Source organism: Haemorhous mexicanus, chromosome 21 (genome assembly GCF_027477595.1).
Source record: "Haemorhous mexicanus isolate bHaeMex1 chromosome 21, bHaeMex1.pri, whole genome shotgun sequence".
NCBI classification, from domain to species: Eukaryota; Metazoa; Chordata; class Aves; order Passeriformes; family Fringillidae; genus Haemorhous; species Haemorhous mexicanus.
In genome coordinates, this window is record NC_082361.1 from 10472807 (window position 1) to 10490075 (window position 17269).

General features: G+C 49.3%; 1 protein-coding gene across 8 annotated transcripts in view; it reads left to right on the forward strand.

The window, feature by feature from the left end:
- Nucleotides 1-17269, forward strand: part of ZNF618 (zinc finger protein 618) — a 148649-nt gene that overhangs the window by 115593 nt on the left and 15787 nt on the right. For 5 of the 8 annotated variants that reach the window (XM_059865461.1, XM_059865462.1, XM_059865464.1 and 2 more), the window contains 4 exons: nt 2813-3001; nt 5644-5727; nt 6829-6885; nt 13194-13238. In XM_059865461.1, the coding sequence (XP_059721444.1) occupies nt 2813-3001; nt 5644-5727; nt 6829-6885; nt 13194-13238 (375 nt within the window). The remainder of the gene's footprint in view (nt 1-2812; nt 3002-5643; nt 5728-6828; nt 6886-13193; nt 13239-17269) is intronic. The other 3 variants (XM_059865467.1, XM_059865463.1, XM_059865468.1) reach the window with 3 other exon arrangements.

The following is a 17269-nucleotide window of genomic DNA, read 5'->3' on the forward strand; positions in this document are numbered from 1 at the left end:
ATCACAGTACTTTAAGGTTTTCCCAAAACCAGGAAAGCCAGGAGGGACCCTGTGATCTCTGGACTGCCTGGAGAAACACATTCTGTAGGATTGCCATGATTGAATTGCACACAGATATGCTTTAGAGAGGCATCTAATCTTGCTTTTGAGTGACAGAAAATGCAGCAATCACATAAGGTAATTATTTTGATGAATTATTGCCTCTACTAAATTAAGACTAAAATTAGCCAGCTGTAGCTTTGAGCACTGGGTCCTGTTTATAACCTTGTGTGCTCTTTGAAGGAGGACTTAGTTACTGAGTTTCTATTTCCCTGACCTGGCCTAGCCTGCTCTCCAGGCCCTGGTTAAATCACAGGAGTGACTTATGTTTCCATTGTAAGCTCTGTGGTTCTTGGTAATCCTCTTGTCTCCTCCTCTGAGTGTTCTCCAGCCTGTTCTTCACCCTTGGACAGGGCAGGCCCCAGCACTGGGTCAGGAAGGATCTGAGAGCTGGCACTGCCTTCCTGATCCCTGTGGAAATTCCTGATTGCTCCCCAAGGAGCACCTCAGCCTCTTCACCATCCCCCTGGGAGTTCCTCTGCAGCCAAGCACAGCAGTGACCAAGCTTTTCCTGCTGCCAGGCTGGAGCCATCACTGTTCTCAGCATTTCCTGCATCAGGTGTGTCCTTCAGCACACCCTGGGCCATGCTGCAGGGCTGCAGCACAAAGCCCAGAGCTGACTGACTGCAGACCCTGCAGTGAGAATCACCCTCCACATCACTGCAGCTTCCACTGGGACAGGTCTCCACTGCCTTCTGTGAGGGTTTGTAAAGCTCCACAGCAGCAGTTACGAGGTCACCTGCCCCTGGTGCTGTCTCCAGTCTTGCTGCAGATTTTGAGGCAGGAGGTTTTTGTGGCCATTTAGCAACTCAGGATTTTCAGTTTTAGAAACATCTTGGCCTTTTCATCAGCCTGAGGCTGTGAGTTCCACAGTGAAGGTGACTTTTCCAGAGTGGAGCAGAGGAGCCGTGTGATGCTCTCTACCTGTGTTGCTCAGCCTTCAGAAGAAATTTGGCATCTGATGAGCTACAGACTGAACATTTTTTTCCCAATGAACTGTTAGCTTTCTCCAGATTGCTAGAACTGGTGTTCCTTTGTCTATCTTGCATTGCTGCTCAAAACTCCCTCTGCCTAGTATCAGATGGAGCAGCCATCTCTGTGGGGTCTCAGTTTGAAGACATACTGTTTGTTTCATCTGGGAGGAAGAAGAAGACATTTTGGAGGTCGTCATAGCATTGAGACTTTTGTTGTTACATCCCAGAGCAGTACCTGGGCTGCAGAGGATGTGCAGTGATGCTGTCTGTGTCTGGCACTGAAGAGTTGCTGATGGCTGTTTCTCATGGCATTGATGGGGAATAAAGCAGACATTGGTGGGAATGATCCTCATGGGAAGCAGACTATCCACAAGCTGGAAATTTTCATATCTGACTACATTTTTGCTGGCAGTTTGGCAGCAGCTGGAGGAGGTTTATCCATGGAGATTGAAAGGAAGCATAGAGAGCAAAACAAGCCTTCTGCCTATTTATCTGGCTGGAGACCAAGCAGAGATGTATCCTGACTAAACTGTGAGAAAACCAGTGCATAATTTCCTGCAGAGCTACACTGACACATGAGGAAATGTCAGCTTGGGGCTGTGTGTCAGAGCTAGTGAATCAAAATCCCTGGAATTGCAGTGCCCTGTGAATGTACAAACTCCCAGTCCACAGTGCTGCTGCTGAAGGTGAGAGCCAGTCACAGCCAAGGTGTGTAAAGTCTCCTGGGATTTTGGAAATGAGGATTGTACCAGCCTGGGGGACTTCTCCCCTGTTTCAGAGTTAGGATGTAGTGCTGCCATGGCATTCCCCTGAAAGCTGCTCAGTGTGGATGAATATTTCTCACTCACACTGTGTAGGATGTGCAGGTGCGGCTGTCCCTCCACCTTTAGGCATTCCACAGTATCACTGTAGAAATCACTGGTAGGGAGCTGGGACTGTGGGTTGGTTGAACCTTCTTTTGTTAGTGATTTTTCATAACAAGTGGTTGGAGTAGCACTGGGGCTTCAGGACCCATATCCAAATTTCCATAGAAGAGGCCCCTTAGGAGTGAAGGATGTTCTTAGACAGTTTCTCCATTTTTGTAATAGTTTGTTTAATCCATGTGGCCCAGACGAAGGGCTGTCCTCCTGAGGGTGTTTCAGATGACTTTTGGCATTGACAATTCCTGGTGATCCTCACTGTGTGCTGCAGAGATCAAAATATGGATACATTCAAAGAGCATGTCCCAGTAATATTCAGAATTTCTCCACATGTCACCAGTCTGGAGATGGGACCAAAAGCCTTTACTCACTCTGCCTCCTAATTCCATTCCATTCCCTTCTCAACAGTGCCCTTTCCTATGTATTTGGTCAAAGAGACAAGGAATGTAGCTGGAGATCACTAGGATTTATTTGAGGCTCAATAAACAAAGATGTAAGCTTGTCCCTTCTCAGAGATATGAGGAGTGTAGAAACCTGTTCCCAAAATTCAGTCCATAGAAATGGAGGCCAGAGCTGCAGGTGCCCCCAGCCAGGCCGTGGCAATCACACAGTGCTCCTGGATGGATGCAGGAGCAGGAATGGGTTGGTGGTGTGGCAGTTAGAGGTGTGCAAGGGAACTAAGGAGCTTCACCAGTGTCCCCTCGGGCAAGGGGGGAGCCCAGCTCTGTCCCAGGGGCTCGGTGGATCAGCAGCTCCAGCAGGCCCCGCTCTGGGAACTCCCTGGCTGTGCAGGCACTAGTTCTGAGTGTTCATATCCAGAGTTCTCTCGATCTCCACTCTTCGTGGCAGTGAAGACACAGACGAGCCAGTCCAGCAAAAAGTCCCCGGTGTCCATAAACCGCTGCTCCAGCCTCCTGCACCGCGCGCCCTCCGGCATCCCACCCGCCTCCCAGGCCCAGATGTTCCGCGCTCCCAATTCCGCATCCCCAGGAAGCAAGGCCATCACAGGTACCAACTGCCTTTCAGCTTGCTGAGCTGCTCAGTGTCCAGTCCTGCCCTGGATGGGCTTTCACCCTTCCTGGCCTTAGTCTGCTCCATCCATGACTGTCCCAGAGAAGCTGCTCCCAGAAGCAGTTGAGGGGATTTGATTCTTTATAATCCCTTCCCAGTGACAAGTTGTTTCTGTTAAACATCGTGGTAACCACAATGTGCAAAAGACCCTGTTTCAAATCCTGGTGTCACAAACTGAGAAGATCTTCCTGACAAGGATTGGTGTAATGGCTTGCGAGGAATGGGGATTTTTGCTTGGTTTTCAGCACTGTTTGGCATTTAGTGTTTGTTTCCCTCCAGGTGATGTTCTCAGGGCTATACCTGTGCCTTTGGAAGTGAAATGGAGTACAGGTGTTTTCACAGTGCTCCATTCCCCACAGGAACCTCTGAGAGATAAACAGAAAAATCAGTATTACAGAACCATTACTGAGGAGTTAGAAAATGCAAGTTAGGATTGATCCTCCCATTGTCTCAGTTTCCTCCTTCCGAACAAGACCAAGCCTAAAAAAAAAATTTAAAAGAAAGAAAGCAAAGACTACTGAAAAATAACAGTTAATAAATAGGGTGTGAAACATAGTATGCCATGTGCAGTCCACTGAGAAGCACCTCTTAAGTCTGTGGGATTGATGATAGAGATTCTATCTGGGTGCAGAAGAAGGGCTGGTCAATCTGTTGGTGTTTAAACACCCCTAGAATGTCTGGCATGGACAGATGCTGAGTATGAGAGGTGGCTGTGATGGGAGAGGCCATTCATGCTGAGCAAGGATGGGTTTGTTGGATAACACATACCCACAGCTGTCAAGGACTTGGTCCATACAGAGAATTTTAGTTCACATTCAAAAGGTTTCAATACAAGGAGAGAGAAGAGAGTGAGCTGCCCTCTCAGTGTGGGAAGGGCACAGTAAGACCAAGCAGGTGCATTAAAACAGATTTTTCTTACTGCTAGACACAGGGGAGGTTTTGGGGGAAAAGCTAAGGGATGAAGGCAAAACCACCATGCAAATTCTTTACAAGGGTCTTTGGAGACCTCCATCTCACTTCCACTTGTGACATAAGCCAGGACTTGAACCTGGGTCTCTTGGGAGGGGTGGGTTGACCCAAACCATTTTGCCACTGTCTGATTTTCCTGTTATTTAAGGCCTCTTGTTTCTATTATTTATCTGTCACGTGGCCTAGGTAGATAATGTTTCCAGTTCCTTTTTAGCCCTGTTTGATGTGTTTCTGTTTCAGTTGATTTGGTTCCCAAGTTTGCTTGTTCTCCTGAATTTTAGGAGACAGGAGTGTAGTTGATTGAGAGTTTGAGAAGCCTACTCAGGACTTGGAAGGGTCCACTGAGGACTGGCTGGGCCAAAATCCACAGGCTGGGCTCTTCCTTCAGTTCAGGTCTCTGGTAGCCCCAAAGCCCATGTGTGTGGGCCATGCTGCAGCCCTGGGAGCCTGCAGGGACCCAGGGCCTCTGCCAAGTCCTGACAGTAGTTGTGACCAACTCCAGTGGTCTGCAGGAATAAAATCATGGTCTGGCACCACTTTTCAGGAGTCCCCATCACTCCTGAATTAAAGACTTGTGTCCCCAGCCCTGCCCAGTCTGCAGGCTGGGCCCAGCAGAGCCAGGCCAGGCCATGTCCCCATGAAGCCCTCAGGTGTCAGTGTGCTCCAGAGTGAGAGTGCAAGGCAAGGGCCTGGCCAGCACAGGCCACACACGTTGCTTTGGCCAGTTCATTTTTGTTTAATCTCTAGTTTATCCTTTGAGCCACCACAGTAAATCCATTTGCCTGGATATTGCAGACCCAGTGAAGTGAGACAAGACCTCCTTGCACTGTTGAGCTGGTGCTGAGGGACACCAGCTTGAGCAGGGTGGGAGCCCTGAGCTGTGCTGTGCAGGGATGCTTCAGGGCTTCTGGTCACTGCCAGGGGCAGGAAGCACCTGGGTGCTCTGGAGAGCCTCCCAGTGCAGTCACTGGGAACTGCCCTGTGCTGTGGCTGGAGTGAGCAGAGCCTGGGGGGCTCAGGGAACAAGGGCACTGTTGGGCAGTGTTGGGAAGCACAGAGCTGGAGATCTTCCACAGCTTTTCCTGACATGGTGAGCAGGCCCTGAGACAGCCTTCAGGCTTCTGCTTCAACATTTCCAGGAGAGTGTTTAGGAAGGGGTTGCAGGTGGCTGGGAAGCACAAGGAAAGCTGGCACAGTGCTTCTGTAGGTGACACTTTGGTGTGGTGCTGAGGCCCTGAGCTCAGTCTCAGACTGGTCACCTGTGCTCACAGGAGTTAAGGGCTGCTTGTTGCCTTAAGGAAGAGTAAGATAAGGGTTGGGTTTTTTTGCAGGGGAGGAAGACATGACCTTTCTGGTTCAGTCAGGACTGGTGTTCAGGGGCTCCCTAAGAGCCAATCCAGGCCGCCTCAGCCAGAGGGCATTCAAGAAAAATACCCACCTGTTATCCCTTCACTGAATCTGGCCCATTTGCCTCCAAAATGAGGTATTTGACCTTTCTGCTGTATTTAGGGTCTGTGATTATGTGGCACAGGGGCATGTCTTGCCTCCTGTCTGCCTGGTTCTGCATCCAGTGTTGACCAGTCACCATTCCTGCTTTGTTCTCCACCCAGCAGAAAGTGCTTTCAGCAGAAGAATGGAAGGCAAAGTGCAAAACAACTTTGAAGAAACGAACAGCAATTCCCAGAACTCCAGTGGTAAGTGTGGTCACCCTTTCCTGCTGCTTCCGTGTTCCTCTCCAAGCAGGATCCAGCTGTGCTCAGTGAATTTTGATGTATTATGGGGTACCTTGTTTAAGCTCACAGGCAGCTCACTCCTGGGGTAGTGCCTTATTCTCCCTCCTCCCCAGGCTGCTGGCACCCCAGCCCTGTCAAACAGGCCATGTGGGATTCCTGCTGCCAAGGACCAGGTACTTGAGCATAGATTTTTCAGAGGGGAGCCAAGATCTGGAGAAAGGTGGGATGGAGATCAAGCAGTACTTGTGCTGTGTCTGTGTATCAGTGCAGTCCTGGTGGAGCAAAGACATTTGCAAGCAGCAGAAGTTTGAGGACTGTGGGTAGTAGAGCAGTTTGCAGGTTACAGTGATGCTGAGCATGACAGTTTATTTAAATGTCACTGTAACCAATGTCCAGCTGTTTCTGCAGTCACTCTGTGGAGGTCACAGTGAATCAGATGTGTGTATGTGAGACCAAAATACATGTGCTAAAAGGAATGAAATTCCCCTCCACTTGTGCAGTTTCCTTGCAGTGTTAAGTCCATGTGGTCGTAACTGAACATAACCAGTGGCCTAGACAATTTTGTTCAGATCCATCACCTATAGAGTTTTCTGTGCAAGGTTTTTGTCCTGCCTGTGTATTGCCCAGCCTTCCAGTGGGCCACTATCATTCTCCATGCTCCCTAACTGGAGCAAAAGTGACAGACCAGATGAAACATAATTTTGGCATCTTGCTGCAAAGATAAATAACATGCCAGCAGAAACGCCTGGCCTCCCTCCATTCCCCATCCAAGAGAAGCAGAATATGTGGTGTTGGCAATGCCTCTGGCTGGTTGGGCAGTTAAGGGGTGGGATATCTCCGTGGAGCAGGTTACACAGTGTCTGTTGGGAGTTAGACCTGCCTCAGAAGCAAGTAAGGGGCTTTCTGGAACCATGTTGAAAAGCAAGGATGTGGTGTTGGAAAACCCATGTGTGGTAGCAGAGTGGGTGATTGGAAATGGGAAAAAAGTTGATGGTTGCTAAAATACTGTGTTGTGTTTTGGAGAAAAATTTTGTACTAATCCATCATTCACCACAATTGCAGCTGGTCATTCGGGGACAGAAAAACCTAAAGAAAAGAGGTGCAAGCAGAACCCATCAGGTGAGCTTGTCTCTGTTTCAGGCCCTTAGTCCTGTTCCTGCTGGACACTCAGGAGTCCTTGGGGCTGCCCAGGCCCTGGTCAGTAAGCCCAGCCTGGCTGTCAGACATGACTCAAGGCAGTGTAGTCACTGAGTACCAGAGTTCCCAGCCTGGCTGCAGCTCTGGACGTGGCCCTGGCCTCTCAGCAGCTTGCGTCTTGTCTTCTGGGGGTCTTGTCAGTGTCAGAAGGGTTTCAAAGCCTTTAAGTGCACATCTGTAAATGCCAATACACCACTTGGGGACCTGACTCCTCTGGAGCCATTGGAAAGTAGCAGCCTGAGATTGCACCTATTTTATTCCTGTCAAACTTTGTACAGCCAACAAAGGAAGGACAGAAATATCTTCCTTCCTATCAGACAGCTCGTTCCTGAAGCCAAGAAAGCTGCATTGGAAACCTGCTGGCTGCTCTTACCAAGTTTTGCAGGAGGGGAGATGAACCTGTCCAGGAAGCACTGACAAGAAACACAAACAGTGGCTGTACTGAACAGTCCAAGACTTCAGTTCTCTCTGAACTATTAAATACTGACCTACTGTTGCTGTGACACATCTCCCAAACTCTCCCTGCCATCTCCTTGTACCAGCTTACATCGCACTCATCCTCCTCTGTCTGTTTCTTTCTGGACTGCAACATTTAAAGCACATGAGTGAAAGTTCACAGCAAAAACCAAAACAAAATCAGAAATTCTTACAAGCTGAGTAGCAAGTTTCATGAGATTTGCTCATCTTGTTTCCCTGTAAGGAGTGTTTCTGTCTGCACCACATGTAGCATCAGTTTATTTTAGTGGCTCAGTCGAAGGCCTGGCAGGCTGCAGAGGAGTTGCAAGGTACTCACCTAGACCTTTGATTGAGCAGGAAACCTGAGGAACTCTTGTGAGCTGCCCAGGACTGAGGGCAGCTGGGCTCTGGTGAAAGTAGTTGCTTTCTGCATTAAGCAGCTGACATGCTCCTGAAAGCCAGGCTGATGCATGGGGATGTATAAACTTCTTCCCTTTTTCCTTCCTTTATCTGTCCTGCAACCTCTTTTCTTCCCCAGCCATGTTTTCCTCCTTTGGCTCCATTTTTTGTGCTGCTTCCCACATGTCCCATTCAGTGCTCTTTTCCAGCCCTTGCACCAAGCCATTTCTCCTCTTATTCCTTCCAGTTCTCAGGAGTCCCAGTGGACTCACTGAGAGCAGCCTAGGTGAGCATCGCCAGTCACTGTGCTTGTCACTGGTGGTCAGAGAGGCCTGGAGAGCTCTCTGTGCTCAGCTGTTGAGGCAGAGCTCTCTGCAGCTGCCTTTTGGAAGGTCCTTGCCTCTTCCTTTTCCTTCTTTCCATGGCTGTGTCTCAGTGGGTGTGACAAACCCCATGTGGCTCAGTGTCACATGTGGGATGGGAACTCTGGGGAGATTCTGGCACCATTGGCTTGTCCTCTCTTGTGCTCCAGCCAACAGATTTCTCCCAGGCAGGGAAGCATGTGGTGGTAATGTGGTGGGCAGTAATAGAAGGATGGACACTTCTGTCCTCCCACTCCCATCTGCTGTTTGCTTGTCACCAAACTGCTGCTGTAAGGAACAGTCACCAGGTTTGGGAGGTAAATGTAGGTCCCAGCTGAGCAGCCAAGAGCTGTGTGGCTTGGCCTTGTTAAATGCCTGATGGCTCTTGTTCTCTGTGAGTGTGAGCTTTGTGTCACAGGCTTGGATACAGAGATACCAGAGAGCAGCAGGAGATTTTTAGGCCACCCAGCTGGGGACATTCTGCTTTTTCCCTGTGTCACCGTCCTGACTGCAGTGGCACAGACTCCTTGGTGTCTGGAGTGAGGGGCAGGACAAGCAGAACAGGGAAATCAGTAACTAAAATCACCTAAGATACACGGGGTGCAATGCTGTAGGGAGTCCTGAGTGGAAATAAGAATGGAACTAGAATGGAAGATGGATTTCAGATGTCTCTTCTCTGTGCACACAACCCCAGTCCTTGTCACAGTGAGTGCAGGTACCTGGCATCCTTCTCTGTGTGACCTGACATCTGGCTGCCCATAAACCACAGTTCTGTACTGAGTGCCAAACTCTGCTCTGGCCCTGGGGCGAGTCCCAGCTTTGTCTCCCAGCAGGGTGAGCTGGAGACAGGGAGTGGGTGAAGGTCTCTAGTTACCATCCACATTGTGATTGGAGAGTGCTCTTTGTACTCATGGGAGAGGGCCTCCACAGCCCCTTGAACTTGCTTTTTGCTGAAACCTGGAAGTAACACAGTGCTTTAAAAATAGCATCCTGCTAAAGTGTTCCATTTGCTCCCTACTGCTGCCTCAGGAGCATAGGCAGCAGAGGTCCCAAGTCACACAGAGCTTCTGTTCATCCACTGCTGAGTTAAGGGAGGTCCAGAAAGCAGTGCCATGACCTGATCCTGAAGCATGGAATTGGCTCACTGGGATGAACAGCAGAAGCTGTTATTCCTTCGTGTGCCATAAAGCTGCTTTCAAAGGAGCCCTCCCTGGTGGCGGCCATTCTGCCAACTCTTGACACATGCTGGGGTTTTAAATTCTCAAGAGGCCAAACAATATTTCAAGACCAGCTTGTGCAATGTAAAAGGCAGTGATGATCAGCCTGGGCATGGGTAGGGAAATCCCCAGAAAGGGGCTGAGCTGTGTGTTGTGTGCCATGGTGAAAGTCACTGCCTTCCTTTTCATCCATGTGTGGTTGGAGAGGAGCCTTTGGCTGGGGCTGGGCCCTGCTCTGGTGCCCTCTGTCACCACAGGGCTCCCAGGCTTTGGGATCTCCCTGGGGTCTCCCTTTTTCTGACTCTAGACAGGGACAGTGACCTTCCTCAGGGACAAGAACCATCTCTAACTCAAGTGTTCACAGCCTAATGTAACTTGAGCCCTTGTTTTGGGCACTGTGGATGACTCCTTTGTGAAATGAAGGCCAAGAGGGATTAAGGGAATTGTGAGAATCCAAGAAGTAAAAGAAAAGCAAGAAAGGAGAAAAAAAAGCTCTTTAGTTTCAACACCTTCAAATACAGCTATCAGAGGGGAAATCTAATTGAAATTGTCAGTGTTTGTTGAAGTCTGAATTTGCTCGATGTTGCTGGTGTGAAAGAGAGCAGTTAAAATTATGTAGGGAATTGGGAAATATTTTGAACTTTCAAGGTTGATTTAAGCTGTATAAATATGTCTCAATTTCATCTGCTGCTTTAGGGAACTACTACAGTAAGAACTTCCAGTGCAACAAATTTTAGCATTTAGAGTTTTTAAAATGTCAACACTTTCCATTCCTGTTTACACACGGAAGCTTTGCTTTCCAGCACTGTTTATTCCAGACTGGGGAGAGGGCCAATGGAAATGTCTTCTTTTTTTGAAGCAGTTTGCGCCAAGCTGAGATGAGATTGAGACCAAAAAGATTTAATTTTCTGCATTTGATATAGAGTAAAAATTCTTGGAAAAGCCTAAGAATCTCCTGTTGTCAGGATTTGAAGGACACAGGACTAGATTTTAAACATGGATTTTTAGGAATCACAAGTTTTCTTCCCTGGTGTGGGCATACATCCCCTTCTGCTCACCCCCTGTAGTCCAGCCATAGCACAGCCCATCTGCAGGGGGGTTCTGCTGGAAAGACAGCACTTTTAGGATAGCATTTTTGGTGGGTGTGCAGCTTTAGTATTTGGGGCATAATAATTCTCGATTACTGATTGAAGTCTGACATTAGCACAGCCAGCCCCTGTGCCTCTGCCTCCTGAGGTGCACCCAGCTGCCTCTCAGGCTCTGTCAGCACAAATACAACTTCCATTAACATTGATCTGGCAATTCTCTTTCTCATCTCTGGTTGCTATGTGACTGCTACATATCTCCATGGAGCTGGGAGAGCCAATGGCCAAATTTGAGGAGTGAGGAAAAGGGGAAGGGGAGTTGTTCTGTGAGCTCCCACTCTGTGCATAGCACAGGGAGTGCTGGTGATGGGGTAACACAATTGCACAAATAGCCAGAGCTGCATTTTCAAAGGAGCCTGAAGTGCTGTGCCCAGAAGGAGGGTCAGCAGCTGAGTGCAGTTCCCACCAGGAGAATGAGAGTCACACAGGGAGGGTTCAGTTGAGAAAGTGTCACTTTGCTTGGTTGCATAAATAAGTCACTGTGTCCACTGGGCATTTGTGTGGAATTGAGGTTTCTAGGAATGAACTGTTATTTCTGGTGCCGCATTCATTTAAGCTGTTCCAGACTTCTCACGTTCAACAGGCAGCTTGCAGACAGGAAGAAATATATCTGGGTTAAAATAACCACTCAGCAGCCAGTCTCTGTGGGTGATATCCTGTCAATTGCTCCAGAGCCTTGGGACACTGGGGAAGAACTGAGGCAATCCATGTGAAAGCATTGAGGCAAGGAGCACTCAGCAGAACTGGGACACACAGGCAGGGACAGGGCTGAGGATTGCAGTCTGCAAGCACAGATACTGGGCTAGGCCTGGACAGGGCATGGCCAGGACAGTCCCTGGGAGAGCAAAGTGTGGGCAGAAAAACCTGAATTCTCATTTTTGCTGGAGAATCTGTGGAGGAAAGGATTACAAAGCCCCAGTGCAGGTGATTTATCACTAAGCAGTCACACTCTGGCATTTCTGTGATTCTTGCCTGTGTAGGTAGCTTTAGTGGAAGTGACTGTGCTGTAACAGGGACCTGGCAATGCATGGATAAAAAAATTGTCCAATTATGAATACCAGAAAGATCCTAAGGGTCTTCCTTCACATGAACCAGTGTTGTATTGAGTACCTGAAGTGCTGTTTCATACTGACAGTGCTTTCCATGTGAGTAGGAAGCCAAGCAGAACAAGGACACTATCAGCACTCTGGGCTAGAGAGCAGCCAGAGGTGGTGCTGAGAATTCCTTGGGCTGCTTTAAGTGCTCTGTGCCACTGCAGGGCTCTGTGCCTGCTCCAGGTCAGAATCTCTTCTGGGGGGCAGTGAGGTTGGGGTTTGTCCCTCAAAAGCTGAGGTGCAGCTGGGCTGCTGCAGGAGCCCTGCAATGCTTGGAGCTCTGGGCAGTGCCATGGGCACCTGAGTGTTCCCTGAGGGAGCAGGGCACCTCCCAGAGCAGGGACCCAGCAGACAGAGAGGAGGGTGCCTGGAGGAGCCTGCCCTGCTCAGCTGCTCAGCAGGACCAGGTCAGGGACCTCTTTCAGTGAAGATCTTGCCCCAGGTCCAGAGCTCAGCAGCTGCAGGAGCAGCTGGAGCCCTGCTGGCTGATCACAGTGTGTGAAGTGAGCAGCAGCATTCCCTATGAGCTGGTGTCTCCCATGCATCCCCTTTCCACAGCACTGTCCAGTCATGTCTTTGCCCAGCATCATCCATGCCTTCATCTCCATTCCTTAGGGGCTGGCCCTGCCATCTGGAGCCCTTTCCAGCAGCTCAGGTCCTCAGCACGGGGATGTTTAGCAGGAAGGCTCACTGTGCTTGACCCATGCAGTTCCTGAGGGTGGTTTTTCTTCCAAGGAAACCAGGCCAAGTCTGTCAGAGAGCCCTGAGAGCCTCAGTCAGGGATGTGGCAGCTCACAGCCTTGGACTGGGACCCTTCTGGAAATGCTCTGGGTCCGTGACTGAATATTTAACATTAATAATTAATGATTTCTGCTCCTCTGCAGGGTCTGACCCTAAAGGACCTCACCTGGGGACTGTAGGAAACCACAGATGGTCTGAGGTGCTGGGATCACTACTTCTGCTCCAGGGCACTGGGGCTGGATGCAGACAAATCCTGGTTGCCCAAGAGGCAGCCAGCATCCAGCTTTCAGTCACACCTTACAGAAAAGCAACCTGCAAGCTGTGCTGCATAGGAAATGTGCATTCTCAGCCTGAAGTAACTGCACTGCTTGGGAAGTCTCTTCTTTGGCATCCAGGGAGAGTGAAACAACCTGGTTTTCCCTCCCAGCTTTAGTTTAAAGAAGCAGCATGGTGAAACTGGGAATTTACATCTGAAGCACCAAAGAAAGCCTTTGTAAAGGGTTTCTTGCCCCATGGCTTTTCTTTGCTGGCCTCCCCCCTTGTTTCCATTGCTGTAGTATTGGGTGGGTGTTAAAATCTCTGGACATTTTAAATTGGACAGGAAAGATGCAGAACCCTGGCCATGAGAAATTGGGCAAGGGAGAGAAAAGGGACATGTTGGATTTTGTGTTAAATGGAGCTCCCATCCTGCCCTGCCCTGGACAGCTCTGGAAGTGTGGAGTAGAGACAAGGAGCAGGGAGCAGATGGGCAGAGCTGTGTAGAATGCAGCGAGGTCTCTGCCAGTCTCAATATTTAAATCTCTTTCTTTTTTGCAGAAACCGCAAGTCCCCTGATTTCAAATCCTTTCCCGCTTTTACAAAGTAAGTGTGATGGATGTATGTGGTGCAAAAGGCAGGGACTACCCTCCTGCAGCCCTGCTGCCCTGTCCTCTGAGCAATTTTCATCAATAAATGCTTTTTTATTATGAGTCCAGGTGTCAAAGAATAAAATGCCTCACTTCTGTGGCTCTGGTGTCAGATTTAAATGCAACAGCAATCCTCCAGGGTGTTTCTGTGCAGTCTGGGGCTGCCAAATCACTTCATGTTTAGTCTTCAGGGAGTTTTTTGTGAGCGTGTTTTGAGACCAAGGTTTGAAAATGAATCCATATTTAAGTTACATTTGCACACAGAAAAACTTGTGATCAGGGCTGAGCTCAGTAAACACCTGCACAGAGCCAGTTCCTGTGGCCTGGCATTGGAAACTGGGAGTGAGCAGGACTGGGATGGGTGGACAGGGGGTCTCTGCTGCAGATTCTGCCCTGTGGCCTTGATGGTTCAGCAGGTGGAGCTTCTTCCTTTGCCTTGCAGTGTCTTTGGTTCCTGGCACTGGGGCTGGGGGTGATTTGTGCCAGCCTGGTGGTGTGAGCCAGCCTTGAGTGCCACACCCTGAGCGTGGCCATGGCAGGCAGGAGGACAGCTGTTCTTCCTCCTCTTACAAACCTGAGAGAGAAGCAAGAGCTTTATTCAGGACACGAGTTCATGCAGGAAGGGAAATCCAATTAATGCTATGATATTTGACAAGGGGTGGTGAATTTGGGACTCCCCTTTTCCAAACATACTCCAGAGCACCTTGTTGCCTCTTACTGTTTGAGCTGGCTGTTTTCAAGAAACTTCCACTGATTTTGAGGTGTGCTGGTGGTTTTGTAGGAGCCTGCTGCTTGTTCTCCTGCCTTGTCTCGTGGGTTTGTGTCACAGAGAAGGTGCAATTCACCGTTAGTAAAGCTAAAGCCAATGGAAACATTGGGTGGAAATGCTGAGAAGTTTTCCTCACAGTTGTTCTGCATTTGTTTTTCACCAACATGTGGATAGAAGTGTTGAAATATGGGTTTTTTCTGCTGAGGAAAGAGCAGCCTGGGGGACTGTCCCTGAGTCATGGTGGCACCCTGCTGGGTGTCTGTCACTGCACAAGCACCTCAGGGCACTTGCTGAAACTTTCTGTTAAAGCTCTCAACTCCTGTTCACTCCTGGCTTCAGACCAGGCTCTGCTATTTTCCCTGGCTTAGATGTAGCAGTGAGAGTTAACATGGGAATTAGAGTGATTTATTTAACCCAAGCACAGACACTGGTTTTCCTCTGCCTTGCCTCACACAGCTGCTGCCTTGCTCTGGGGCCTTGCTCACTGAGTAAAGCACTACTGAAAGGGTCTAATTATAGCCTTGGGGAAAGATGTTTTAAATTGTGCAACCAGATATGAGCGTTAGTTTTGTGTGGCTCTGGACACTGAAGAGGTTTCAAGAGCTGCTGGTTGAAAGCTGCTCTCAGAAAACACCTCCACAAGCACAGGGGGCTCATGTGGGCAGCACAAGCTGCCCTTGTACCACCAGCAGCTGGGAGCAGAAGGACACAGCAAAAGGGGTGACCTGGGGACCCTTTGCTGAGCTCAGCCCACCTGAAGAAGATCATATCCCTAAGGCTGAGTAAGGAAGAGCTGAAATTCCCAGGAGGAAGGACAAGCAAAGGTCTAGCAGTGGTGGGAGAGGAGGAGAATGGGGCACGGGTGTGGCTCAGATGCATGTGCAGGGCAGTTCTAGGAACTTTTCCAGTTCATGGTCAAGAGAAATCAAAGGGAGGAGGATTTACTGGATTACCAGCCCAGGTGAACAGAGTTTTCCCTGATTGGGGATACAGATTGCCTCTTTCTTCTCTCCACCTTCCAGATCCCTCTTCCTCTTCTAACCCTGGCACATCCCACCCTCCCTCCAGCCTGACTGTTCCCAGCTCTGAACTCTGGAGCATAAGGGGCTCAGGAGCTGAAAGCTCAGAAGGATGAGGGTTGAGAGAGCTCTGGGAAGTGAAGTGAGTGAGTTCATTCCCGTGGGGATTCTGCACATCCTCCCAAGCATCCCTTCCCTTGGTCCCGGGAAATAGTTTGGAATTGTTGGGTGAATTTAAATTTTATGCTTATTTTTAACATGGCTCAGTTTTTTTGTGGTAAACTTAGACTTCTGTATGTCTTTGTCTCAAAATTATTTAAAAAGAGCTTTGGCATTTTCAGAACATGAAATTAGCTTTTGAAATAGGTGGTGATTTTGTTTCCAAAGTTGGACATTTCTGGAGTAGAACAGAAGGGGTATCTTTTGGAATTGAGATGAAAATCAACACAATTTTTCTGAGAAGAACCACAAATGAAAGATTTTACCAATTCACTGAGTGCACTGATCATCCAGAGATTTGTCGTGCCAAAGGGAGGAGCTTGAGATGAAGAGTTGTGGAGACCTTGGTGGTCACAGCCTGCTGGATACAGATGAGAGAACCCAAAAGAGACTGGGCAGGGGTGAGGGGGAGGCAGGCAAGGAGAGAGCTAGAAAAATAGCACAGGTTTGTGCTGATAAAATAGCTGAGAATACAGCAAGAGGGAGGTGAAGCAGCTCAGGGAGACAAAGAGAGCTGAGAAGGAAGTGTGAGTGAAACAGGAGAGCAAAAAGAGTGTGGGAAATATGCGGCTTGGAGAGTGCTGACTGATGGAGGGGTTTGCCTGCTGCTGAGGCTGAAACTGAGCGGGGGAAGAGCTGTGCTGTGCTGGAATCGTGCTCCCAGGGCAGCTGGGGGCTGTGTGGGGGCAGAGAAAGGCCCTGGCACTGAAGTGGTGAGCAGGGCTTCCCCCACTGCCTCCTCCCCTGCACTGCAGGCAGGGGTGGCAGAAGCGAGTGCAGGTGTGTGCTGAGGTGTGGATGGCAGAGGAGAGCTGCCAGTGCCCAGGGGACTGCAGGGTGACACCTGAGCTGGCAGCCTTGCTGCAGCACTGAGAGGTACAGCAGGGTCTGCTCTCCCCTCTGGTGGAGGGGCAGGGGCTCCAGCAGAGCAGAGGGGCAGAGAGAGGGTCACACAGCTCTTGTGAGCTGCCAGGGGCCTGTCAGCAGCAGGTAGCAGGCTCTCAGAAGTGTGGCTGCTTTCATTAGAATATTCACAGGTTAATTTTGACCCTTGAAGGGGCAGTCAGGCCCCTCGGTTTGAGGTGTTTCCATCTGAGCAGTCTGGGCTCCGTGAGCAGCAGAGGCACAGGTGTGTCTGTAACACAGGTCTTTGGCATTGAAATACATGCCCAAGAGGGATGGTTTGCACCCACTGGGAGCCTTCTCCTCTCTGACAGTTAAAAACAAGTCAAAACAATTAGATTGCACTGTACCTCTTGTGGCGTTGTACCACAACTACCTCACAACTGATGATTTCAGCAGACACAGCCAGTCCCTGCTAATTTCAAGGACTAAAATCCCCATGTGCCACTCAGCTGTAAAAGTCTTCTCTTTTTTTCCACAAGCACAGTTACTTAAGTACTGAATTTCCAAACTTTCATGCTGCAGCAAGCCCAGGAGCAGCATCACAAGCAGGCACAGTTAAAGCATTGAGCACAACTCCAGGCAGAGCTGGCTCCATTCCAGAGGCTCTAGGTTCTGTGGGAAAGGTTTGACCTCATAGCATTAAAGTACAGCTTATACAGATTTGCTCATGCTCTCTTTTATGTTTTTCCTCATGGATTCCTGTAGCCTTGAGGTGGATTCTGGGGTTTTCTCCCTGAGATAGACTTCTCACAAGGTATAGGCAGCCTTTTGCTTCCCTGGGTTTTGGTTCTTCTGTTCTGGGTGCTGGTGCTTCTGCTTATTCATTGATACAGAATATGTTTTTTTCCTTTGAACTCAGATCTAGACTTCTGAAATATTGTAGCAATAGACCCTGCTCTGTGTGTGTGCCAGGCATTTGTATCCACAATTGTTCATATGCCGCACTTTTGTCCATTCTGCTGCTCCAGGACAAAATGTCCCAGTGAGAGGTGGCAGTGCTGCTGTGGCTGCAGGGACAGAAGCAAACTGCAGTGTTCCCAAATTTCAGCACTTCAGTTCAAGATCACATCCGTC